This window comes from Ambystoma mexicanum, chromosome 3p (genome assembly GCF_040938575.1).
Source record: "Ambystoma mexicanum isolate Mex_15411 chromosome 3p, UKY_AmexF1_1, whole genome shotgun sequence".
Taxonomy (NCBI): Eukaryota; Metazoa; Chordata; class Amphibia; order Caudata; family Ambystomatidae; genus Ambystoma; species Ambystoma mexicanum.
The window spans coordinates 1,224,853,440-1,224,881,292 of record NC_090925.1 but is presented as its reverse complement, the minus strand read 5'-3'; the positions used below and the strand labels follow the sequence as shown (position 1 = coordinate 1,224,881,292).

Sequence of the window (27,853 nt, the reverse complement as noted above, 5' to 3'; positions counted from 1 at the left end):
ATTTCCAAGGACCGGATGGTTCATTTAAAGTGCATACTCGTTTTAATCTAGTTAGTGATTTCTTACCCATGCATGCTTCTGGCCAGTCATTCACACAGACCAGTTTATTTCACTGGCAGGGTAAAAAAAGTTAGCTGTCCATTAAAATTCCTGTCTCTGGAAATCCCCCACATGCTTCATAATACCCAATCAGCACTCTCCGGGCCGTGACGTGCTTGTGGAATGAAGTAGTGGGCGAGCTAGTGAAAGGTTAGCAGGCAACCACAGCCACCAAGATGCGGGAGCCGCCGAGGACTTTTCAGCGCAAGAGGGGTCTTTTATCCAAACTCACTTCTCCGGAAAGCCATCTAAATAAAAGCGGTGGGAGCTTGTTGTGAGAGCCGGTCCTAGAGTTCAATGCTGCCGGGGTGCGGTGCTGCCGAGTGAACTTGCACTTCTCGTGCCCACTCAAAGATAAATGAGCCGGTATGAGTAAGCTCCCGCTGTCTAGTCAATGAAGGGAGTGGCACCAGTATTTAAAGGCGGAAAACACGTCCATTCCCCCATTCCAGCGCGCGCCACGAGGGGGGTTTGTACAGTGTCTGCTCGGGTTGGAGAACAGCATCTCATGAAGCCGTGGATGTGGCTTTTGTGCAGCCAAAGATCGCATTCTCAAATTTCGGACCGGTTGACAATCGAGTGGTAAACTCTTTTCAGACAATCCAATTGCTCTTCTCCGCATGGCCGGGAACATGAAGCTATTGAGAGCTGCCAGCGCAATTCTGAGTGCAGGTAAGAAGGCGTGTGCCATGAATGCTGTTGTGTTGGAAGAGTCAGACCAACATTCCTGCAACTATATTTAGATCATGACCTACCTACCAGTGCTGCTGCCTTACCGAAGGACGACGTTTACGCGTTGTCAACAGAGCCCATACCAGAAGGCGTGCTGTCAGTCATTGCGTGTCCTGCGTGACGGAGTTGATTTTTGAAGTATATTCGTGTAAACTTGTTTCAGAAAAGAAACGTGTCCTAAGACGCTCTCCTCTGTTTCTGCCCGCAGTGTGCTTCATAGTTGTGAACGGGGCAGCGGTGGAACCGCTTCAGAATGAGGTTGGCATTAAAGTGAATGATGGCTATAAGCGCGAGGACAGTAAAGACACCGTCGCCCCCTCAGGGGACAACATTGTAGACCACAGAGGAGGTAAGTTGTAGTTCAGAAGTGACCTTTTCAAAAGCAACGGTTGCCATTCCCCCCGATGCGCATCTGCGCCTGGCCCTAACTTGTTTTCCTCAGATGTTGGTGTGTTGTCGTGCCCAGAGCGTCGCTTTGTTCGGCCTTTCCTGTGCAGTGCGCGTTATCTTGGCCGTTGGCGCGGGGGCTCGAGCGCAGGCTCGTTATTTCACAGCTGGCGCGGCGCTGCTATTGTTTATTTATACACGAAAAGCTTGATGTACAGCTACGTGGTGTCATTTTGGCACGCGCAACTGAAAACAGCCTTACCAGCCAACAGCTCCGATCCAGAAAACTCGCGCTGTCAACATTTATTGAAATATTCAGTTCCACCTTTCAGAAAGAGGCGCCGTGAATTGTCCGTCTAAAATCATATTAAAAAAGCACCGGCAAAGCCAACAGTTTTTACTTTTCCATAGGCAGACATGATTCCCCATTCGGATCTTTTTAACATTAAAACTTTTCTATAATCCAATGTTTTACAAATGGTGCCAGTAAAAACAATATCATGCCACCAATCTTTCCATTTTCTATACAAAAGACTACAAAAGGTTGAATTCAGGGTTGGGCACTCAGATACTGTATTGCCTAAAAATCAAGTGCCTGAAAGCACGCTTTAACCTCTTGAACTACCTTGACGTCAAGTGACTGTCCATTTCCTGGGCTACCCCTCTCTGCTGCCAAGGACAAGACACAACATCTGTTTTAAATAAGATTATTACACCAGAAGCAGCTTGATAGCTGGAGCTAACCCTTTACATTTTAGACATATGCATTTGAAGGAAAACACCTCTGCTTTAAATGACCCGAATGTAACAGGATGTTAGATAACACAAAACATGTACTACTGGCCATAGTACCGGTGTACATGTATTCCTCCACAGATTACAGCAAAAAGTGCCATTTTCCTCATACAAGCGGCTATTGCCACCCCTGGGATCCACAACTAACAAGAAAACTTTTCTATGTAAAAGCCACTTTCTCGAAAGAGTTGGTTCTGTCTCGCTGCACAAGGTGTATAGCTGCACTGAGACACGCGTGTATGGCTCTCTGAAAAAAAGCAGAACAGGGCGTTAGGTCTTGCCACATATTCATGTGGTGCATTTTTTTTATTGCAGAGAAATGAGGCTGACCTTATCAGTAAATACGACTATCAAATTGCCACAGAATATGACGGTAATCTTAGAAAAATAGATCTGTTATGTCAGAGATTAGAAAATGCATAACATATTTGTTTTTCTATATTGCGTTCTATTAACACATGATTTCCTGTTTTTTTATGGTGAAAAGTCCTGGTTGAGCACTGCAAGGTGTGTGGGCTATTTTATTAGTATGAGAGATTTCAGAAGCTCCAGTTTAAAAACAAGTTTTGTCAGAAATCCTCCCAGGTGTTCATGCTGGGAATGTGTGTTAGCGAGGATCTTTGAATTTGGCCTGCGTATTGCCTTGGGTGATAACGTGTTGGCGATGGCATCTTCACTTGGCGAGGGCCTAGATGGAGCATGCATAGTTATTTACTCTGAGTACACTACGGTGTGGATCAACGTTGGCCGAGAGAAGGATCAGTGTTGGGAACAGGGTATTTCAGGAACCTTCTAAATGCGGATAGGTCTACTTGAGCCCTCAAAGACCGAGGGAGGGAATTCCAGACTCTGAAAGTGCATCCTCCGGGTAAAACAACAAGAGGCCACGAGGTCAGTCAACGAGTGGCAAGTCAATCTTATTTCACTTGGTGCAGAGGGTGTTTTTCCAACCCCACCAAATAGGCAGTGGGCATCTTGTCATTTGCATGGATTGTAGCCTTTATGTGTCAGAAACATGTGTGTAAGGGGCAGCTACTTAATTGCAACCAGCGTCGAGACCAAGAACCAGTGCAGGTGCAGAGAAGACATGACATCAGTTTCTGTCTTTGCCAGCCAGACGTACAGCGCAATTCCGAACTGTCTAAAGGCACGGATAGATTTAGCAGGAAATCCTGAATGAATGGAATTGGTGTTGATGAGAACTCCAGTTGTTGGCGATTCTTCTCTCTCTTAGGGGAAAAGAGCAGAATATGACGGGTTCACGCCACCTGACCACGTGGGTAGATTTAAGACAGATGGCCAGGCCTCATAGGCAAGAATAAAAAAAGGGCCCTGGGTGGAAGGGGCATGGAGGGGAGGACCTAGATGTGGAGAGTGAGTGGTGCATTTTAGGGGTAAATGTTTCAATCTGCTTTTTAGTTTCTCTTTATTTAATGTTAGAATTGAATGCATGGTCCGTTGTCTTTAAACCCTTTTGTGTCCTCACCAAAACTCAGTGATGATAGACTCATGCTTGGTGCACACCGTCTGCCCACCAAGGATGCCAATGACAATGGGAAGATAGGTTCTAATGTTCATCATTTAGGCTTCAGGAAAACATCAGCCACCTAGCGCAGAACTAGTGAAAACGGCAAGCAAATAATTGTATATGGTATAGATTGTTGCGTAAAATTAGACTTTCTGTGGTGGTAGTGTTGTAGGTTACATTTTTCTTTTTTTTTCTGTCCGTCATGCCAATCACATTTTAGCAGAACGTTGGAAAATGACCTTCTTTGCAGAACTAAAATGTAAATTTGCAGCCTCAGGAGTTCCACATTCACCTTTTCTGCTAAGGAGGCAGAGGAAACACCCTGATGTTTAGTTTCATTCTTCTTACAGGAACTATCTTTCGATGTGCATACTAAACGGGTTGGCTTTGCTTGTATGCAGCGAGAAGGCATATTGTAGTTTAAAATGAAACAATAAAGTAGGCTTTATGTGAAAATAGCTGGCAATGAGGTGGTGAGGAAAGGCGAAGACAAAGGAAAGCAATCCCGGCGTGACCTCCGGGTCAGCTCGCAGCATGGACTTTATAAATGGTCTGTATTGTTCTTAGGGTCAGTATGACTCACTTGTTCAATGCTACGCATGCCACAAGTGGATTCTTGACGCTACTTAAGGAGCAACACTATAGTCTGTTTAATCATGTATGATGAGTGAGACTTTTCCCATAGCACTGAAAGTTCTAGCTGATGCAAACGAAGGCATCTATGGCACAGTGAGGTAACATAATTCGCCTAGAATCACATAACCTGGTCAAGGGGGAGAAGCTGTGGTTTTCACCCTGGATTCCTGGCCTAAAAGTTTACAATTAAAGCAGTAGGTCACATCATCTCAGTCCTTTAAAAGGGAGGGCAAGAGCAGAACGCACAGGGCATATCTTAAAAATGATGAGATGGCACTTATGGATAGCAAACACTTGTGTGCTGTTCTCCATAGAACAGTCTCATATGTAAGGAAGGGACAGGACACCGTCTTGTCTGTTGAAATGAGTGTTTGCATTTTTATATTTATATCTAGGACAAGGATGTCAATTACGAAAAGAAATGACTTACAATAACACATTTACCTTTGGTGGAGGCATTCCCCGGAAGAGTGACTGTACAATAGCACAAAGCTAAGAACCAGCGGTGAGGTAGTTTATGATGATGTGTACAAAGTGCGACACAAACCAGCGACAAAAATAATGACCGATGACGTACAAAGGTAACATTACCTAGGGGGCAAGTGCTGCAAACTAAAGAGAGCTATTGTAAAAATATACACAATTACACTATTACGCGCACTGCAAGGAGTGGTGGGCTAAGGTACAGAGGATGGCTGGTGCAGTGAAGGGTAACTCCCTCTTCGAGGGATATCCCTTTTTGCTATATTAGTGAGCCCTACTGATATACCCAAAAATAAGCCTTTGGAAACTTGATATAATCTTTCAAACGGACCATAGCTTCCACATATTGGTGAAGGCAATGAACTGATACATTAGCAAACAACAGACCTTGTAGCTGCAGATCATGCTCCCAGGTGTCATGCAGATGAACTGCTGCGAATCACTCTGGACTCGATGTCACATTGTTTTAATCTGTGCTTTCAGTTTCCTGCCTTTGATTATCAGGCCACTGCGCCCAGAGACACACGAGGGAAATGGCCAAAGGGGGCCAGCATGAGGGCCTACTATAATGTTTGTTTATTTTTTGCCGACTTGGCCACTTGTTAAGTCTGCATCTACATCAGGGAACGTTTAGGGTTTAACTCCACAATGCTGAATAGGTTTCTGTCTAAGGTGGACAGGCTCGAAAAACTCAGGAGTCAGAAGAAGGTGCAGAAAGTTGAGTGAAATGTTCCTAGGCCCAAAGAAAGGGGCCTCGGTTTTGCCTTCTTTATGCGGAGGGATCTGAGTGCCACTCCCGTGTATGATGGAGTTCAAACAGGCTTCACATTTGTCTTATTGGACAGGTTGGCTGGACAGATGCAGGTAAAGCAGACTTTCATCAGCAAAACACTAGCAAGGAATGCGAGCTGTGGAAAGATTAAGTAGGGGGCATGGTTATACACTGAAAATAAGGGGGGCAGTGGGAACCCTGGCAGCCACCATGGCAAAGATTGGTGGGGTGGAGAATAAGGAGTGAAGCGCCTCATGCAGGTTCTATGAGAAAGAATTGAGATTAACCAATAGAGTGCACAGGGGCACCCCGCCGCCGTGCCAAGGTTTTAAGCATAAACCTCATGGTCCAGTGTCAAATGCACCAGATGTGTCTATGAAGGCCAGGCAGGTTGTTCCACACATTAGGGAGAGTAGGTTCCATGGTGTGACCAAAACCCGGCTGCGCTGGCAGGGATCTCGAGAACCCTCTATTGGATGTTCTGTTGTAATTGAGCTGTTACTGTTTTCTCTCAGAGGCTTGGAATTAGCGGGCACTTGACAGTTTGATGAAAATTGTTGGTTCTGGGACAGACCTGAATTTCTTAAAAATTAAAGAGGTTGGGTGATGTAATGTTTACAGTACCTAGGAAAGAAGCTCTGACTTATTAAGTTTTGTGTGACAGAAGGTGGAGATTTTATAAAGATTGCAGCAATGGGATGGGACACAGTTTGCAACTAGTACCTTTGACTTCTGTAAGTCAATCGATCACTTTTATTTCAGATTAACATGATACATTATCCATACCAATAATTGAATTTTCACGCAACAATAGAAGTCTTGGTACATGATTGATTGCTAAATTCATTTTTCAATGTTCTGTACTGTTATAGAGATAAAAGTGAATTCTGGGGGGTGAGAGATGGGGTGGGAGAAAGTTAGGGTGACACAGGGTCCGATTAGGGCAGGAAATTGACTCGGACATAAAATAAATAAATGTCCCACAGTCGTAAATGGCAATGTGTTCCTTTTCTGCCAAACTGTTTGAGAAGTAACGAAAGGGGAGTTTTTGATCAAATGTGTTGCACATTGTGAATTTAAAAGAGTATTTGTTTAGTAAAACTGCTCAGAACTACCAGTGGCACAGTGAAGCAACTCATCAGACTGGCCTACTTTGGGCTAAAAATGGTCCCAGACAAGCATGTTGGGCCTGCTCTTAAGGCACTGCCCTATTTCCCATTGGCCAGTCCAAGAAGTGTTGAATCCTAGTGAATTTCACAGGAGAGAAGATTGCAACAGGGAAGTCCTGTTTTTTAGTAAGTTCTCCGTGGAAAAATCTAAGTAGTTGCCACAAGAGGTCTGTAAAACTGGAATGTGTATCACATTTGAAATAAAAATAATACGCTTTTTATGTGCATTTGTGGTCGCAAGAACAGTTTTTGTTATAGGAAAGAGTTTGACTTTGTGCACGAATTGCATGTTGTCCCCTCTGAGGAGGGACTTTCTGCATTCAGATTCAATCGCTCTGGCTTTACTCTTCAGTGATTTGATCTCCTGGAGTTAAACTACAGGGATTTTTGTTGTTGCCAGGTTTAGGAAGGGCTCTGCTGTTCCTCATGCCAGGGGAGGTGTGAACATTGCCAGACCATTCTTCTTTTGATAAAGGGTTTCAGATTATCGAGTACGCTGCACTACAGTAGGATTGGTTACAGGTTGGTTATTGAAGAGAGAGATCAAAGGCCTTTTGTGTGCCCTTTGGTCAGGAAAGTGCTCTGGCCTTTTGGATACCTATGCTGGCTATGGTGTGACTCTCTTGACCTTTGTGTATGTCAAGGGTATGGTGACCCTTGTTGTGATGTAGGCCTGCAAGAATTATAGAGAGTATGCTGTGCACTTTATTATCGTGTGACTTGCTCACATGCGTTGAGGTTGTTGAAGGATATGTCTAGAGATACATCTAGGTGTTGTACGATTGATAATGTGGGAGTTGTTGCTGGCAGAGTGAAGAAGACGCAGGCATTTGATACCTGCATGCAGGAATCGTCCCCCTCCTGTGAATCAGAGGAAGAAGATCTGAGCGGGAGGTTCTTGAGAGGTATTGGTTATGGCATATTTGGTGGGCATTGTGACCCAGAGAGAGGGTAATGACATCTCATATGAGTAGTTTACCATTACGTGTACAAAATCAAGTATGAGGTAATGGATGGGTTGAACGTGGCCTGTGGGACGATCTGTATTTAAGGAGGACACAGTGTACCTGAGCTAGCAGAGACCGTTTACGAGGCGGAGAGGCTACTCCATTGGCTGAATAAAGTCTAAATAAACATTGGCAAAGCCAACAGTTTTGACTTTTCTACATAGGCAGACATGCTTTTACCGTGACTTTACTTTTTAACATTGCAAATTGTATATATTTCAGTGTGGTTGCAGAGTGGCCTGCAGTCTGTACAGTGCAGTGGTGATTCTTGCTGGTCTGTCTTAGGTGGCTGCTTTCTGGGGGCAGTCCTTACCTTTAAAAACCCATTGGGCCTCATTACGACCCAGGCGTCAACCATGGCGCTAATAGCTTATAGCGCCATGGTTAAAGCCTGGGTCGTAATGACCCCCATTGAGTCCGCGAAGTGGAGCAGAGTGGTTACAGAGTGGTCTGCAGTCTGCACATTCCACGTAGAGAGTCGCTGAGAACAGAGACTCAGATCTTGACTGCATCCTTCAATGCTTGCCGTCCGGGAACGTGTTCACTGGTGTGGCTTACTCTCCAAAGCAGGACTTTTGGGGTCATTACGACCCAGGCGGTAAGTACACCAACTTTACCACCATGGTGTAAACGTAGTTTACGTTTACACCATGGTGGATGGCGGATTTACCGCCCCATTCCAAGGTGAGTGGGGCGGTAAATCCCCATTTCCCATTTACCCTTCCCCATTCCCATTTTTGCCCAATAGGGCATAATGGGAGTGGGGAAGGCGCTAATTACGGCACCGTAAATTACGGTGCCGTAATTAGCACCAAGGCGGTTTAGCGCCATGGATTTTAACGCCTGCTAAAAGTAGCCGTTAAAATTGGAATCAGGCGTTAAGGGTTAACGACGGCGTTAACCCTTAACGCCTGAGTTGTGACTCCTGAAGGTTTGACTTAATTAACGTGTCCGGTTACGGCTTTTGTGGAGAGAAAAAATATCGGCCCGTCTGTCAATCAAATCGTGCTTTTGAAACTGACCATGTGCCTTTCATTCTCATCTTTTCAGAGACTTTGGGATTCGCCCTTTGTTGAGTAACAGGTGGTTGTTGTGCTTTTGGGGAAACATGCCGTCCAAAAATAAAAACAAAATTAAACGATATACACTAAGAAGTGAAAGCGCTGCCCTTGTGAACAGTTCAGGCATTGCTTCTGCTCTGTCTGACAACTCGACAGAAGCTGGCCCAGAGAAAGGGAACATCTCATGGTTTTTTCCTAAAAGGTCAATGGGAACCTATGCACAGGTACTCCGAACTAAGGAGTTAGGAGGGGATAAAGCTCTGGTTATATGAATACAAATGACTTTGACGTCTCCGGATCAGTTGTTGCGCAAGTGGAGCAGGAAGCAAATTAATTTTTATTCGAAGCCTGCATCAGCCTAGAAAGTGAAATCCAGGCGATTGAAGCCATAAGGGATCATTCTTTTTTTTTTATTTTTTTTTATTTATTGTTTGGCTGTATGAAACAACCTTTCAATAATTACAAAAATGAATAAAAACATATCATAAACATATTACAATTCAATTCATCAGTATATAACACGTTTCAATATTTTACGCCTGGCACCCAATATATATAAAACCTTAATAGCAGCATTTTTTTTTTTTTTTCTTTCCATCACCTTCCCCTCATAAAAGCATTCACAATTACTTCGGGTATAATTCATTTACAAAACCTGTTGTTGCTAATCTAATTGACATTCTCTTTGCACCAAAAATCAGTAGCCATAATTCTTCCATATCGGTTATCATTTGCGCTTTAAAGCAATGGAAATAGTATTTACGACGTATAACATATAATGAAGGACAGTAGGCGATGACATGTTTCAACGTTTCTGCGGTATCAGGGTCCTTACAAAATCGACAGATGTTCTCACTGGCATCTATTAGTTTTCGCCTAAATAAAATATCCTTTGTATGCCACAAATTTAGACGAAAACAAATGTAGTCATCTCTAAATTTTGGAGATGGATATTTTAAGATATAAGATTCTACAACTCTAAATTTTTTGTGGCCAAACCGGGCAATGTTCCAGTCTTTAGAGAGGGAACATTTTTACAAGGTATATATCCAATCTTGCCGATAAAGTTTAATTTTAGCTTGCGTTGGATTGTGGATTAAAGTATCTAAAGAGATGTCCGCATCAGAAAGAATATTTATAGCTGTATTTAACCAGCATCTTGGGTATTGATGATCTGAATATAGTAGATATTTACCCAAAATACAGGATATATCTACACATTGTAACGACAGGATGCATTTTCTCAACAGAGCTATCAATTTCCATGCAATAGTACTGTATAACGATAGCAGCCCTAATTCAAAACAAATCATTGCAATGGGGACACAGGTAGGCAAATTAAGAATTGAACGCCAATATTTACCCTCTAATCGATCCCACACTAAACGGGGCAACATCGATACAGCTTCAGAGCCATACGAGATAATGGGTTTTGCTTTCATGGAATAAAATGATATTATATGATTGCACGTACACTTTCCAAACTTATATAAAATAACCCTAGATTGGGAGATTAGGGTTTGCAGTTTCAATTCAAGTTCTTTTTGAAACACTTTATCATTGTTACCCTGGCTGATCATAATACCCAAGTATCTATATATTGAAGTTGAGAAAATTTGCTCCTTTTTTATATACCACTTGAATTGAGAGTATTTTGTCATTTTACGATTTTGGCACATCATAATTTGAGTTTTCGTTAAGTTTATAGTCATGGCATTTTCTACAGTATATTCCGATAACCCATTAATCAAGCGTTGCAAACCTGAGTTTTTGACAATAGAACAAGATCGTCTGCATAAAGGATCCATGGTATCTGTTCTTGGTCTAGTTTGGGAGCATCAGAGTTAACATTCTGAAATTTTTCACCCATATCAAGGATAAATAGGTTAAATATAGTAGCTGCCAGGATACATCCCTGCTTCAGTCCTCGATATGTTGAGATGGGAGGAGTTAGCATATGAACTGATGTATTTTCATGAAAGATAGAAATTAATTTGACCAGTGAATAAGGGCAGCCCAATAGCAGCAGTTTCTGCAGCATTAGATTGCGGTCTATAGAATCGAATGCTTCCTTGAAGTCTACAAAGGCAACGAATAACGGTTGCCTTTGCTGACAGCAGAGAGCCTTGATTGCAGTCAAGGAGACAATATGTATAGCCGTTCCCTTACCAGCCACAAATCCTGTCTGAAACCTATCTCTCATGTTCGATGAGTTGATCCATTGTTGGAGTTCTCTTAGAATTAGTGAAGCAAAGATTTTCCCTGGAACATCTAATAAGGCGATTGGCCTATAATTTGCGGGGTTTTGTCTATCGCCTTTTTTATAAATGGGTACAATCAATGAAGTACACCACGATTTAGGGATCTTTTGGGTAATTACAACTTGAGAGAAGATTTCAAACTGGATGGGAGCCCATAAATCCGGAAATTATTTTAGCATGGCATTAGAAAGCCCATCAGGGCCTGGAGCACGGGATCTACTAGCTTTGTGGATAAGATAAAGAATATCGTCTATTGTAAAAGCTATCGAGAAGGAACCCTCAAGTTTTACAGAAGGTACGCAATTAGTAGAAGGGAGAAGAGCATAAAGACCAGAAAAATGGGAGATCCATATGGAAGAAGCACATCATTAATCTGCATTTGACATTGAGTGGTGTTATATGTGTCTGTTATTAATGACCAACATCCTGCAGAGTTTTTTGTCAACACTTTAACCAACATTGCCTCACCATCTTTTTGATATAATAGCGAACGATAAGTTCTTCTCCAATTCCTATATTTGGTTTTAATTGCTTTAAGAGCAGCCCAGCGCTGATCAACTGGTAAAGATTGGACCGCTTTCTTATTTTTTCGAAATAGAGCTTTCGCTTTCTGCATATCTTGATTGTAAGAATGTGCTGCAACTGAAGATCTTGTTATCTTAGTAGAACCGGCAAATTGATACATTAGTTTTGTGTAATCAATATCAAAATTCCAATAATTTAGCGAGGTTTTACATGATATTTTAAGACAATCTGTAAAATGCAATAGTTTGGTACTGGTCCATCGTAAGCGGTTTCGACCAGGATTTACATCAATAGTACCTTCCATTGTTATAGAAGACACAAGTGGAGCAATTCTTTGATCACCAGAGTTCAGTGGCCAGTGGAGATGCAGCATATTATGATCACTAGCCGAAGATGGCAAAACCTGAAACCCCTTCAGGAGATAGAACAATGAACGGCTAACATAAATGAAGTCAATGGTAGCCACAGAACTACCCCTTTTCCATGTCGGGTGGGGAGGAGAGTCCTCAGGAAATGATCCATTTACCATGAACATATCTTTCGATTGTATAAACGCATTCCAGCTTCGTACTCGATCGTCAGATAATACTTTGCTGTTATTTAAACAATGGAGATTTAAATCTCCCGCTAAAATTATGTGCATTTGTTTCTTGTATTGGTATATTTTTTCCCATAAGCGCTCAAGAGAGCGCAAGTAAGAATCGGTGGAGAAAGCAGCTGGATTCCAATATGTATTAATCAGAGAACACTGACAATCGTCAATAGATAGTTGAGCTAGCTGGATATACGGGGTCAAGATTTCATGTGAGATAACACTCATGGATGGAGTTGTTTTCAACATCATCAACAGACCAGACATTGGGCGACCTTTAGTAGCAGAAATAGCAGGATTTAGGATGGGATAATAACCATCCCACGACGGGCAGTTAGTTAGCCATGTTTCCTGTAGTAATATAAAAGTGTACTCTCTTAGTTTAATGGCAGCATCAGAAAGAAGATGTTTGAAGCCTCTAGTATTCCAGCTTAATAATGAGAGTTGCTTACTAGGGGAGACATTAAGCTTGAGAGGCAGAACACCGACATTTACACTGTTGTTTGCATTGTGAACCACTCAAATCCGCTTTAGTAGAGGCGCCCAATGTTACTTGTGCATCTTTACATGGAACTGAAATAGCAGAGCTTCTTTGATGGTCAATAGCTAGATCAAAACCCAGATCCCACAAGGCTGAGCGAGCGGCCCAAAGAGTATTTAAAACCACTGTTGAGCGGAGCCAAAGCCGCACTAAAGACAGGTCGTTATTATTTAAGAATTCAACTTGTTCAATGTCACCCGAATTAATATCCTCCAATGCATATATATCACCAAAAATGGCTAAAAGGCTAGCACGATTCAAATCATATGAATGATACGGCAAAGGCCTACATTTAATAATTAGTGAATGGAGATTTTTTTTTACATCAGGTTTTTTCTGTCTATTTTGAGTACTCTCCGAATTCGTAGTGGGTATCGCATGGGAGCTTACCTGTTCAGTAAGGCCAAACGGAATTTGCTTTAAATTAGAAGCAGCAAATACAGTTTGGTTTAGATTTGAAGTAGCAATAGATAAAGGTAATTTCTGCCCGCCTTCATCACATGTAACAGCACTATTACTAGAAGTCTGGTGATATTTTAACATGTATTGTTCAATGGCTGAAGCTATGGTACAATCTAAGGTTGGAGGCATAGAGGATAAATTACATTGATCCATTTTATTCGCAACTGCCAAGAAAGGAAGGGAAGGCAGCTGTGGTACAGATTTTATTGAAGAAGGCAATCTAAGCTGAGATGGCTTATTTGCTCCAATTTGAGAAAGAGAACTATCTTTAAATTTAGATCCATCAATGATATTAGATTCAGCTAGAGGAAGTTTAAGGCTTTTAGCGTCTAGATAAAGGTCTATTTCTTTGCGCAACTCTGCACGTTTTAAACACAATTCAGCATCCAATAGATCGTTCACTCTTGGAGCAGTGATTAATTTCGGGTGATTATCAATTACAGCAGATTCATTGTCAATCAAGGCCACAATGTTATTTAAGGGCGAGTGTTCAACTGAAAGTTGTACATTTACAAGCCCTTTTAGGCTTTTCTCGGCAGCGATTTTTGCATATTTATCCCGTACTACTTTAGCAGCTATGGTCATTTTATTTTTGGCAGGTAGCTTTAGCCCTTTCAAGAATGATTTAGCGATCGAGGAGGGAATATGTGGCTTTGGTCGATTTTTTGTTTTCTTTCTAAAGGGGCTTGTATGAGTCTGTTTAGCAGGGGTAGCACCCGAAAAAATTGTGAATAGTTCTTTAGAAGATTGTAATACATTCACTGATGCTGAAGGCAACACAGTATTAGCTAATGGACATACAGGAGCACACTTCTCAACAGGGGAATGAAGTTCTCGAATAATATGTGGGAATGTAGGTAGGGTAAACTGGGCAGATGTAGCTGTATTTTCCATGGCCAATTTCGGTTTCTCCAATTGATTAAATGGAGAATCCTTGGTTGCTTTCTGCTGTAATAATTTAGCAGGAGATAACTTTGATTTTTTAGGAGAAATGAGAGCAATGTCATTTAATGGTTTCAACTGTTGTAAGCGTAACTGTGATTGCCATCTAATTAATTTAGTAAGTTGTTTATCCTGGATTTTAAGTTTTTCGTCCAAGGTCTCACATAATTTAAACAATGATGATATAGCCAGATTCATAGCATGCAAGGTGGTTTCAATTAGTATTGTGGAAGACAAACATGCAGTAGATGGAGGTGGCAAAGAAAGCAGGGGCATGGAAGGAGAAGGGATGGGTTTCGATATGATATGAGACCGTCTGGGAGTAGGCGCTATATATGAGGATACTGACATATGTTTCTCATCATCAGAATAAATGTGAGAGATTTCTGGTAGTTCGTAGTTTGCCTCAGGCGCCACATTATTATCAATAAAGGATGAATTAGAACAGTGATCAAGTTCGTCTTGATCCTTTATAGACTCATCAGCCAATACTATAACCGTAGGATTAAAAGATGTACCACACATAGGAGGAATACACGAAGCAGCAGAAGTTAATAAACAATTTGACCCAGGTATAACTAAAGGCTTGCTAGTGGGCATAAAATTATCACTCTGCGGCAACAGTGTGCTCACTTCTTTTGTAGCCTGTGTATCTTTGTCACATGGTAATTTTCTCAGATCAGTATTGGAATCCGGCAAAAGGGCCGGTTGTATTGGAATTTCGCTATCCTTCAACATTGTTATATCTGAAATAGAGCACTTGGATTTAGGCTGCATTATGGTAGATGGAATATCAGGCGCAGCACAATTACCGGGCAGATCACTGCTACATACCCTTTTGTCTTTGCCCATAGTGGCGAGCATCTCCTGTATATCGCGCGACGCTACTGTTGCTTTAAATCTTGCGATTTTAGGAACTCGGGAAGCTGAAGCCGCATGCGGACGCGGCGTACTGCCCATTACTTTCCTTTTCTGAGGAGCAAGAGGTGGGGAAGATGGAACTGCCGCCCGTTTTCTTGATCTAAGATAGTAAAAGCGTCAGCGCATTTAATACGCCATCCAAAAAGCACTTGAATTAATATTTCAGTTAAAAAGGGTGAATTTGTTAATAATTTTTTTTTTTTTTTTAAAAGAAGATAGAGTATAGAAAAAAAAAAAAAAGAAAAGGCAAACTTTGGCGCCACACACAAAGTGCTACACAGATTAATGCCAAATGTATTAAAAACTTAAATTAATAGTATTTTTAGTCAATACACAGTTATGTAAATTCCTTTTTTTTAGAAGTGGTATCATTCATCCGAATAGTCTAAGGCAGCTGTTCAGTTTTCAGGGAAGGGAACGCCCGACAGCTTGTGGAGCTGCCAGAGTCCGACTCTCCACCCCAAACCCTGAGAGCTAATAGAATACGTGTAAGTAGAGTTGGCAGCTGAAGGCCTCAATCCAGATTACTCAGAGGTCACAGCCAAACAGCACAACAGCGGCTCCAGCCCTTACTTCCTCCAGGGCTTAACGCCGCAAGGGTGGATATACCGGTAATTTATGCTGGGATAGAGTCACGTGACCACTCACGTGTGCACGATAGGCCCCGCCTCCTCCAGGAAGCAGGGAAGGCAGCAAGAGCTCGGCTCGCAGTGCTGCTAGGCTCAGAGTCAATTGCAGGCAAATTCAAACGCTTGGTACATGAAGCGCACCTTCCAGTTAAACAAACACACGCCGCTCGGGCGGATATACCGGCAATTTATGCTGGGATAGAGTCACGTGACCACTCACGTGTGCATGATATGCCCCGCCTCCTCCAGGAAGCAGGGAAGGCAGCAAGAGCTCGGCTCGCAGTGCTGCTAGGCTCAGAGTCAATTGCAGGCAAATTCAAACGCTCGGTACATGAAGCGCACCTTCCAGTTAAACAAACACAGGGATCATTTGAGTATTTCACCCGCTCTATTTAGAACGCAAGAAACCATACATGAAGCTCCTTCAGTGTCTCTAAATGTGCCTACAGGAAACTATGACACTAGCCAGGTGCAGCCGGAAAACCTGATACAAGTACCCCCTGGGAATGACTCGACCCTCCACGATACATCAGAGTCAGCTGCGAACCCACTTGTAGTCTTAAATCTCATTCTTCAATCTTTTATTCGCTTGTACAATACTGTAGCCTATGAAGTGAGAGCAAATTTGGCCTTTTTAATGGAGGCACATCGTTTGCTCCAACAAGGGTTTAAAAATCCTAATTCTGAAAATGAGGCGCAAGCTCCCACTCCTCCCCAGCCAAATTCTGCAGACAACCTCAAAACCTCAGGTACATCAAAAAAAGGAAGAGATGATACTGAGGGTATTCAAACAGCAGGATTATCTGCGCATGATCAGCCTACAATCATTGATTTAAGTACCAGTCTTTCAAAAACAAAGAAATCAAAGAATATGACATTTATGCAGAAAATTGTTGCTGAGGAAAACAGGATGGCGTACATCGAAGCTCAGTCTCAACGACCCAGGGAAAGATCGGGAAGGAGGGGTGTATTATGTTCAAAGGAAATTTCAGCAAAGGGCTCCACGAGCTGCCTGGTAATGCATCCCACCCAAAGCCTTAACAGTCGGTGTATGACTCCAAATAAGGACAAGCAGCGCAAGTGCTGAGGGCAGGTGGCTGTCCAATACCCACTTCAAATAAAGGAGAGGCAATAATTCGGAACTAAAACCTGAGCACTCAAAAGGACGGTATGCCGCCGCACTGTTCGTAGGAGCCCCCTGGTCCACTTGGTGACCTAGGGGGAAAGAGCCGCCCCAAGACAGCACAAGTGAAAATTGCCCCCCCAAGATAAAGGTCGATCATCTACACAGCCACTCCCAATACCATTGTTGAGTATATACCTCTTGACCGTCAATGGATCCAGGTCAGGGGGAAATGAGTGCAACATTCTGATCCTGGAATCAGTATTCAACAAAGATAGGAATACACCTTTAAATTGACGAAGAAGTTTGGAGCTCCTTTCAACTATTCCGGACCTAACCTCCATATCATCGCTCGACCTAAAGTTTGTACATTTATTTGACTACACCCATTTGGGAAGATGGCTGTCCACTTCCATTCAAAAATGATTGAAAGCATAATGCTCAGAAACCAAGAGGATTTTTTTCTGAAAAGTTTTAAAAGTTATAGGGTGACTCGAGGGAAGACTCCCACAATGCCCTCCAATGTCCAAATATTACTATAAGGCACTACTTTGACCACTATCAAGAAAACAGCGCTTCCCATGAAGTCGGAAGTTCGTGTTGGGGCTGGCTGGCCTCAACCCTTCCCTCCTTGGTGGGTAGGCGTCCAGGTTTCTAATGAACTATATACATTGGTAAATTGGAACTCACATGGCCACAAGTCTTTCTCAAGTAATCTAAAGAAACAGTTCCTTGATAACTTGGATATAATACTTCTTCAAGAGACATGGTTAAGGAGCGACCCCAGATGGGATGGGTTTTAAATCCATTCTACCCTGGCAAAAAAGGGGGTAAGAGGCCGACCAATGGGCAAGCTCTTAACGGCCATGAAAATCCATGCATTTTTGGTAGCAATGATTTCGGATAAGAAGGACCACGGCAAACAGTCTGTGATTTTAATTATTAATGTGTACTTTAATCCCACAAGTATGGATGTTGAGGATGTCACACAGAATCCTAATATCCTGGCTTGCGGACTATCCGTCAGGTATTATTGTCATGGCTGTTAGCGAGAATTCTCATCTATGGCTAATTTCTCTCACCTAGTGAGACCCCCAGCAGCTTTGCTGGACTTCTGGAGTTTATTTATTTCCACTTGGTAAGAGTGAGAGCTTTCCCCCCACTCTTACCTGTGTTTTGCTATGTGTTTCTCTCTGTTTTTGTGATTGTGGACTCTGAAGCACACCACTTCAGCAGCCCCCTTCTTTGTTGTGTGTCACACAGCACCTTCAGTGCCGTGGCACAGGGTTGTCTTTAAGACTTCCCTCGACTCCATTTCTGAGGCGACTACTGTCCCCCAGAAAAGGGTAAAGTTACCATTAACTTTACTTAGTCAATCTACCACACATCCAGTACACCGCATCTTCCATGGAGTACTGGAAAGGGTTAACTCGTATCCCTTTTTATCTGTACCTCCTAGAGCATTGTTTCGCTCTTTTAACATTTAAACTTGGCTGGTGGCAGTGGTATCTACCCTAACTTTTCTACCGCGATTATATTAGATAAACGTGGTACTGTTCTTGGCTATTATATTAGCCTCGAACATAAACCCGCTTGACCAAATCGTCTTTCTTTTGGCTCCGGTTGGGTTTATTCGCCATTTGTTTTTGTTAAAGACCTTCTTGTGTTTTACTTTGCGCGGCAAACTAGGTTCGCCTTCTTTGCTCACTGTCTTTTGGTGGGCTTCTGCTCAGAAGCCCTCCTCAAGGCGCCTGGGTGTCTAGGTGGGCTGAATGTGAGGGAGGGGTGTGGTCACCCCCTGCACAGGGTATCCTAGGAAACCCAAGTCGCACTTTGTCATGATTGGCCAGGTTAGTTGTCCCGGCTGGACAACCCCCCTGCTGTGTGATTGACAGCCAGGCTGTGTGAATGGGGTTTTTTCGCATAAAAGGCAGGTCTCTTGGGCTAGAAGTCAGAGAGTCGCCACTGGAACTACAAGTAACTGAAGAGAAGCAGAGAGAACGACTGCTGCTGCAACTACCCCGTCCCAGTGAAGCCCTGCTGCAGTCCCGAGCTATCTTCCCTTCAACGACTTAGAGAAAATCCAGTCCGGAGTCTTCTTCCCTTGAGCTTGGTGGGGATAACCAGCTCATCTTCTACAGCCAGAGGATCCTCTTCCTTGGTCGAAATCGCTGCACACTGCTGTAGTGGTCCGGATAGCCACCTGAAGAGCCTCTCCTGTTTTTACGGAGCGCAACTTTTTTCCTTGTCGCTGCTGCCGGCTTCATCCCTGTGTGGTGCAGACCAGCTTCAGACGTCCTCCTTCACAACGAAGCTCCAGGAATCGTGGGTCTGCGGGAAATCAACAGGAACTACTGCCAGGGCACCAGCTGCACCACTGGAACAAGGTACTGTGTTCTGTTGAGGAAACTGGGTGAATCCCTTTTTCCTCATTTCCAAGGCTTGCCCTTGTTTTCGCTCCTTCTTATAACTTTTGCTTCTGAACATTGACAATATCGAAGTACTTTTGGCTACGTTGAATCGTGAACTGTTTGACCGTGTGATCTTCGGCAACTGGCCCCGGTGTCTTTCGACCCTGGCTCTGGCCCTTTGACTTCTGAACTCCTGCCTTTGAGCGTTTCTTGATTCTGCCTGCCTAACCAAAATATTGCCTATGATTTTTGTCTCCAACTTCCTCTGGGTATCTCAAGTGCTAAGTGTGTTTTTGCCCCGGTAGCATTTCATGTCACGGATACGCGTTTGTTTAGTAGACCGAACTGTCAAAAAGTGATTGCAATCGTATTCGCGGTAACGTGTTTTGTTCGTAACATCGGTTCATTCAAACACAGGGTACTTACCTTGAGACTTAATGTACAAAGTGAATTGGTTAGTTGTGGTATATTTAACGTGTGGTTTTTATTTAAGTTCAATAGAAGTGTTGTGTTTATAACGAATGGTTAAAAAATAAATGTACTTATATTTTTTACCTGAAACCTTGAGTCAGTGTTTGCTTGAGTCACAGTAATTGCGGTCCCTTTGTGTAATTTCTGCTACACTCATATACTCTTGAGATATGCCTGGCTGCTCTGCCACTGCTACCACTCTGACATAGTAGTGCGGGCTTGTACCAAAGGTAAAACTTGTATTGCCACCTGTAGTCTTAATCGTGTGTAGTGGTCCCTAAGGGCAGTGCACAGGATTCTGCCTAACAATGGCTGAGGATTTGAATTATGCAAGCCAGGTTGGAGACGCAGGTTGGCGCAAAACAGTTGATCGTGGTATCGCACCACTCGCCCTTCTCGTTACTCAAACTAATCTATTGTTTGCGGGGTCCCTCTCCACGGTCCCTCTCCCTCTCCCAAATGCGTTCTCCAACTCTATCATAGACTATTTTTTTAAGAATCTTAAGGTGGAAGAGATGTTTGAACTTAACATAGTAAACACCACTTTGAGTGATCATGCAATACTATACCCTGTTGTGGGCCAGGCATTTTCTAGCGAGCCTGTAGAGCTTCGACCAGGGGGCTCATTGGTGGTGTCTGAGCAGGGCACCAGGCTGGCACAATATAGTGTCAACTTAGAGACTGTAAATTCTGACCTCTAGGAATGGTGGTTTAGTCTGCCTATCGAGGAAAAGCTAGTGCATACAGTTCCAGGGAAATTCTCTGAAATATTGTGAAGGCTGAGAAAACGGGTACAATAGCAGACAGGTACAATCTAAGATCTCCGTCTCCGGGAAAGTCTGTGTATTTGACAGGGAAATTCAAAGGCGAAAGAGTCATATGAGAAAAGTGGTCAGGCATCTAGGGGAATGCCCGTTGAAATCCTGGGAGGATAAAGCAAAAAAGAAAAAAAATTGCAACTGCAGTTTAGAGCCTGGTGTAGAATATACATTAGGGGGAAATAGATACCAAAAATCAAGAACTATTGAGTTCATTTGCCACCCATGATATTTGTGCAATTTGGTGGCTCCTAAATAATAAAGGTAACCATCAATCACATTGTCAGTCATCTGAGTCTCGGAGCAAGTTTGGGTCGACTATTTTACAGGCAAATATGAGGCTGATGAGAAAGAGGAGGTCAGGCCGATGAGTGTGGATACCCTCCCGGGGATCGAGCTCCCGCTGGTCTTTGACCAGGGAGACATAGAGCTTATAATCAACAAATTGAATAACTCCCGAGCCTCCGGCCCGGACTGAGGAACAAACGGCATTATCAAAAGCCAAACATTCCTCTGGGCGGAAAAAGGTTGTGGCAATATTATATGGGTGACCATATATATGGGGACAGGGGCAGCAAAAAAAAGAAAGAAAAAAATAAGGGTTTGGGCTTTGCGGGGGTGTCCCCCGCATGTTGCATGCAATAATGTCCCCACAAAAAACGGCATTTTTTCGGTGACATTTTTGCATGGCGATATTTTTGAGGGGAAATTATTACATGGAACCCTTTGACACTGGTTCCCATCTTTAAACGAGGGATAGAGAAAATCTGGCGTCGCATCGACCCATCTCTTTGATTGACACTACCTCAAAACTCTTTGTGATTCTCCTCCTAGGTAAACCCACTCATTGGGCAGAGGACTCAAATATACTAAGCCTAGTGAGTCGGATTACTTTGACAGCCTGTGTGTCAGATATTGGTCTACCAAGAGGCCGCTCACTATATGTGGCTACTGTAGATCTGTCTGCTGCCTTTGATAACATCAATATAGCAATGTTGTGGCCTAAATTAGCAAATTAGGGGATTGACCTGGGCTTACTATCATTGATGCAACTTTTGCATCCAAATAATTCTACCAAAGTTAAACTCAATATGCGGGGCAAACTATCCCAGGAGATTCCTTTAAAATGTGGACTACGTCAAGGGTGTGTGCTTGCCTCCACAATATTCAACCTATACTTCGCTGATTTGTGGGCTAAAAGTAAGGAATGGGGGTAGGAATGAGGGTATGTTCCCAATCTTTCCAGTCTAAAAGTAAGCTGTTTAGCGTTTGCCGACGACTTAATACTTATGGATTACACACAATTGGGAGTACAGTGGCAATTAGAAGGCTTAGAAAATTCCTAAATGAAAATTGCCTGCGGATAAACCCAAGTGAATCATATGTTTTGACCACCACAATGCGAAGAAGCCAAAGAAGATTACCAGGAAACTGGGTACTTTACCGATTGTGAAAGTCGAATCCATATGCTATTTAGGATTCATAATCTCAGTAGCAAAGCATTGTGAACATCTGAAAGAGCGCCTAGATTAAATAATCCGTACTTGTACCTCACTTCTGATGGTCATGAAAAGAAAGCTGTGTGCCTACTCATTAAGCCCATTTATTAAGTTCAATAAAATAAAAGTTTCACCAACTATCCTCTACGGGTGCAAACTCCTGAACGTTGGGGACAGGACATTTTTTGACACGCTTGAAGCAAGGATTCTTAAGCGGGCGTTAGAACTTCCAAATTCAGTACCGATCAGCATTATCAGACTGGAATTGGGGTTGACTTCTTGGTGGGCACAATATACCAGTAGGAATCTTTCCTTATTGGGCAACTTGGAGCGAGCAGGAATTTCTGCACTGGGATTCTATGTAATGGCTCAAACCTTACGAGATGTGAATCCCTATTTAAAGAAATTAAAAAGACGTTGTGACAGGGTGAGGATGGATGTAGAGCTGTCAGGCATAGAACCTGATGCACTATTGAAGAATAAGATCAAAAGATGGGATGGAATTATGGACATACACGATTTGGGCAGATTGAGGTTTTATTCAGGGAAGGAGCACTTCTTCCTTCCAATTACAGAGCCCAGAGGTTATTTAGCAAAATGTCCTTCATCAAAAATAAGAAACAGTTACTTAAGGTTCAGACTGCAATGCCTTCCAACTCTGCAATATACTGGTCCAAAGGTGGGCATTCCTAAGGTTATGAGAAATTGCAGAGTGTGTAACATGGGGATTGGGGAAAGTATATTCCACCTTGTAATGAACTGCCCAACTTTTCTGGATCTAAGAATGAAAGATTTTGAAAAGATTTGCTTATTCAACATCAGAGGTTCAGAACTTATGGTGTAGGTTTATGACCACCCTGCAAATGTCACTCATCGTAGCTTTGGCTAGGGTGTTAAGAATTAAAAAACGATATATTTCAATTTGGTATAATTTATCCCAATATATGTAATTACCTGTTACTGCAACCTTTCTTTATAAACGAACAAAAACTACTATCAACTTCAATTATTTACTTTAGATTACCTACACTATGCCACGAGCAAAACGATTGGGTTTCCAGTGCATGCTCTTATTTAGTGCATTTGGCAGCAGTAGATGGTCAAGTGTGAGAAAGTGTATCTTTCGAATTGAACTGACTGAGTCTAATTGAAGGCTTATTTATAACCGTTTAACAGCTGTGACATGCTCCAACACTGAAACCTTTTAAACCCATTAGCTTTGCTTTGAGGTTTGGCTCTATTGTCGTAAACCAAATGGCTGAAAAGGCACAAGTGAATATGAAGATTTTATTTCACAAGTAGAATCTTAACAGCCCAATTAGCCACTTATCTTTTTCACTGTTCATTTGATTTTGCAGACAGAAATGTCATTTTTCTAAATCACTTTAATGTGACAAGGAATTGGATAAAGCAAAGGATGTGCCACTGGTCAAAGTGTTGGCATAACCTTACCCATCCCCGCTCCCCTTTCAGATCCACCAGTGTGCCGCTTCCTCCATATCCAACAGATCGCCCTGACACTATACAAATGGCAGAGCTGTGCCTTGTGCTATAAACCCCAATAACATAATATATGTATCTTCACTACTGGATTATTGGGAACCGTTTCTCAAAGTGTTTTAGCCATTCTCGCAAAGGCTGAGGGTGAGGATAGCGCTCCCTAAACACGTTTAAGGCCCCTCTGGCCCTGTGTTGCACATTTAAATCGTATCCTCCACATATGTACGTTATGATTCAGCAGGTACCTCATCTCATGATTGCCTTCGTCAGCAGGCAGAACGATTTCTCTGCAGCCCGTTCTTCATTGGCTCAGGTTATGGGGGAATGAGAAAGCAGCCCTCATCCACGAGCTGACTAACCTTATGATTGTTAAATATATCTGTGTTAAGTGCTCATGGCTGTGTCAGATTAGGAAACAAATGATCGAACTTAACATCACATATCGGTTCCCACCTCTGAATGTTTTATCTCGAGGTGAAGTAAGATTGCTGACCAGCCGCTTTTATGATCATGTTGGGTCAAAAAGAGAAAACATGGAGATGTTGAAACCCAAGAACAGAGGGCTAATGACCTGCTATACAGAAGTACTTATTGTGGGTGGAATTCCCAGTGGACCGTGTCCTTAATAACAAGGGCACGGTTTGAGTGTGTTTTGTTACGGGCGGTGGCAGCATGGACTGGGGCGGGCGCTAATCAGTCTTGCCCTCTGTATGATGCACCATACGAGGACCTCACTCATTTAATATGTGTTTGTCCTGCGTATGTTAATGTGAGAGGCTCTGTGTTACCCCCTTGTTTCGTGTGTTGGGTCTTGTTCAATATCGATCTGCCTTGATCTACTTACTTTGGGCTGAATCGCCACGTCTGGGTTGGTCTCTACTAACTTATCTGAACTCAGCACTTTATATTAGAAAGTGTTTGCTTAAGAGTATGACATGATATGAGGATCTGTATGGTTAACAAACATTTTATGACATGGTAATTTGTATTGTTTTTAAACATTTTATTCTTGTTATCCGCACTGATATGTATTTTATTTCTGCTACTGTTTTTATGGAATGTTTTGTACACCTCCAAAATATTCATGGTTATAAGGTTGATAAAGATTTAGTCAAGTATATAAAACCAAAAGTGAAAGGTGTCTCCTCCTAAGTAGGTGGTGTCACAAAGTTACATATGTTCAGGCTGAAGATGAGAGTGGGGTGACCCCTAGGGTTAGAGAACCACCACCTTCTCAATGATTCATGCCTTATGGGTGGCATACGATGCATCCCCAAGCACCTCCATCCCAACCCTAGCTTCATGTGAAACGGGTACCATGCTGCCCCAAGAACTTTATTGCGTCCATGAATCACATAAGGGATACTGAAAGAAACGGCTGGAGGAATTATTAAAGATTCTGTTCCACAGAGTAAACCTTGTTTTATTACTTTGCTTTTGGCCCTTGAATGCTATGATAATCATCTTCGTTATCAAGGACCCCAGAGGAAGGTTTCATTTGCAGTGCAGATAGTACCATGGAGGCCTTTTTGACTAAGTGGCAAAGCACATCTACTACAGAGAGGGTGGAGCTTTCTGTAGGGCAGGAAGGCGTGCGGGTGTCCGTCTTTTATGTCCTCTAGTTCACCATCATTCTCGACTGTTTGAAAAGTAACGTTTTGACGTCATTCCTGAATCTCTGGTGACTCCCTTGTGATTGTTCCAGAGGCTACCACCCATGTAGAAACTATCGTCCTCTAGTTGGTTAAGCAGCCAGATGCATTTCAATACCAACTCACCACATTTTTATTTGTTTGATCGAGGGTACGGTCTACCCACGAAGGGGAGGTTAAAGTAGGGAAGACAATAGTAGACTGTTACATGAGCTGGGATGAGCAGCACGTTCTTTCTGCAGCATTGAAAAGCGAGTCGGCCATCACACCTTCCGAACTTGCCTGCATAAGGCAGGGGTCTAGGGATTCAAGTGCTCTTGGTGGATTCCTGGTCCCATCTAAGTGGGTAATTCAGTCCCTCCAGCAATATTTTGTGGCTACTTTAATCAAATCCACAACACTGGTGATGTCCTTTTGGGGCATATTGGTAATGAGGTTCAACTATGTTATCAGAATTGTGAAACACATTCATACTTCAAGTGCTCTTCTGAATTTGGGGGAATTCGCCCTCTTGACACCGCCACCATGCCACTAGAATTAGATGTTCCCCCAGCAGGGCTGCTAATGCACGAGCTGCCAGACCCACTAGCCATCGGATTTCTCGCCTTGAAACGCATGACTCTTTCTGAATTCTGAAATATGCACATTTTCATAGAACTGTTGACCGCGTTTTTGTGTGTAATTGTCAAATGAAGGAAAGAACCCTGCTCCAATTGGTAGAAGGTAATGACCAACTTTGACAAAGTGTACCAGCTGAAGTTTAATTACACCATAGTGTCTTCCTTCTGATCTCACACTGAGCCCATATCAAAACCTCCCATTCACTTGGCACAGTGTGTCACTCCCAGTGGTTTACTGTGGCTGCATACCGTACCAAATTTAAGGGTTTGGTTATCAATTCCTCCATACTTTCATGGCAGCCTTCCCCGGACAACCAACCACATATCTATACACCCATGAGATATATTGTACAACCAGTAGTAGGCAATGGGCCTCATTACAAGTATGTTGGTGTGGTAAAAAGTAGCAGTAAAGTGGTGGTAATTCCATTACTGCCACATTACCACACTGCCATAATGTTCTGACGCTAGTGGGATGATATACCTCCAACAAAAAGCTGCCGGTAAATCATCCACCTTACTGACAAAAAATAGCAGTTTTAGTGTGCGGTAATACTGCTCCCTGTAAATCCACCAAACAGGGATTCCAAAAATGGAGACCAACACCTTTGTACAGCCACTCGTAATCCTGTGGTGAATCCACAGAGCAGAGTGGTGGTAGCAGTAATCGATTTTGGCAGTAGTTTGGTCGATTTACCGCCAAATGGCTCAACGTTGTAACGTGGCCCAATCCCTCTCTCACTATTCTTTCATGGGGATGGGTGGGTCTGACTTTCTCTAGGCTTTCATTGCAAGCCTGCTCGGCATATTCATAACCCAGACTGTATGAGTCTCAGGGACTGCATGTCACCCACATTTTGCTGCTGCCATCCCAAGGAGCACCAGCAACCTATGTATGACCCGCTATATTCAAACCGCTTTTACCTGGGACAGTAACTTGCCAACACCAGTATTCTCTGCTTTAACATCCCAGGAGCATAGTTTGTAGAATAATTCGCACAAAGCCTTATTTTTAATTAGCACGCCTCTCCCTAACGTGGGTCAGTCCGTGCCTCAGTGCCAGCCACCATATTAAACCTTTAGCGGCTTACTTTACTCGATATTCACCGTTCCCAAGCAACAAAAATGCTTTCTTCACAGAGAAGGTGGCATTTATGTTAGTAAACGAGCAGCGGTGCACACGCAGAGCCGTAATATTTTTAAATGTGGCTCCTGTATGGTGGGTGAGGGCGATTCAACTTGCCAATTCTATGAATAGAGTTCACTGATGTCAGAGGTGAAGAAATACTATTGACTAGACGGTTCCCTAGCTTGGCGCAGTCCTATATTCTCAGTTCTTTGACAATAGGACCGTTGCTAGCCCCTGGGCGACCTGTTAGTCATACGCATTTGTTTCGCTACTATCAACTAAGGACACTCCCTCTCCACTAGCTTATCCTGGCAGTGGGCGGAAGTGTCAGTGGAGTATCGAACACAATGGCAAGGTCATGCTTCTGTTCTAAAACGGGATCACTTTGTGGTTTGTTTGGGACTGCGTAGCTTGTTCCTTTTTCTTTCCACTGGCGGAAATGAAGTTATTGCTTTCCTTTTTGAGAAATTTACGAGAGGCAGAAAATTAGCAAGTAATGCTGACACTCTTGTCTGGCTCAGTATATGACAATGAAGTAACATAAAGTAGATTTGTTCCGTTTAAAATTGTGCCACCCTGATCATAACAGCTGTGTACAGGGAACGTTGACTAGGTCAGTGGGCCCCCATAGCCTCCACACCCCCACCGCCCCACACCTGGCTGGGCCTGGTGTTTCAGTTGTGGGATGCAGACATAAGAAATCGTAGGCCAAAGGAAAAGGCACAGAACCCGGGGCACAGATACTATGGGTGTGCAGGCTCTATAGTACCGATGGTCATTCTTTCTAGGGATCCACTGCCCGCCACTGGGGTCCCATCAGAGACTGTGGGTTCACACACTTTTCCAAGCATAACAGACCAGGGAACGACTGGGCAGCCTTGTGCACTGAATCCAGTACTCTGGGATAGTTCAGATCTAGGTCACCTTGACAAAAAGCTGCCTCCTGCCACCCCAAGAAGCCACTTTTCTTGACAGTATGCAACTGAGTGCACTATTTACAAAGACATAAGAGCCTGGCCAAAATAAGAACGTTTTGCTTGGTTTATTAGGGCCAGGCAAGTTTAAGAAAAGGATGGAGAAATACATTG

At 43.1% G+C, this 27,853-nt stretch overlaps 1 protein-coding gene across 1 annotated transcript in view; it reads left to right on the top strand.

Moving 5' to 3' along the window:
* The first annotated feature begins 206 nt into the window (after positions 1-206).
* Positions 207-27,853, top strand: part of HBEGF (heparin binding EGF like growth factor) — a 111,388-nt gene continuing 83,741 nt past the window's right edge. The window contains exons 1-2 of the mRNA XM_069652680.1: positions 207-771; positions 1,040-1,180. Of these exons, the coding sequence (XP_069508781.1) occupies positions 720-771; positions 1,040-1,180 (193 nt within the window). The 5' untranslated portion in view covers positions 207-719. The remainder of the gene's footprint in view (positions 772-1,039; positions 1,181-27,853) is intronic.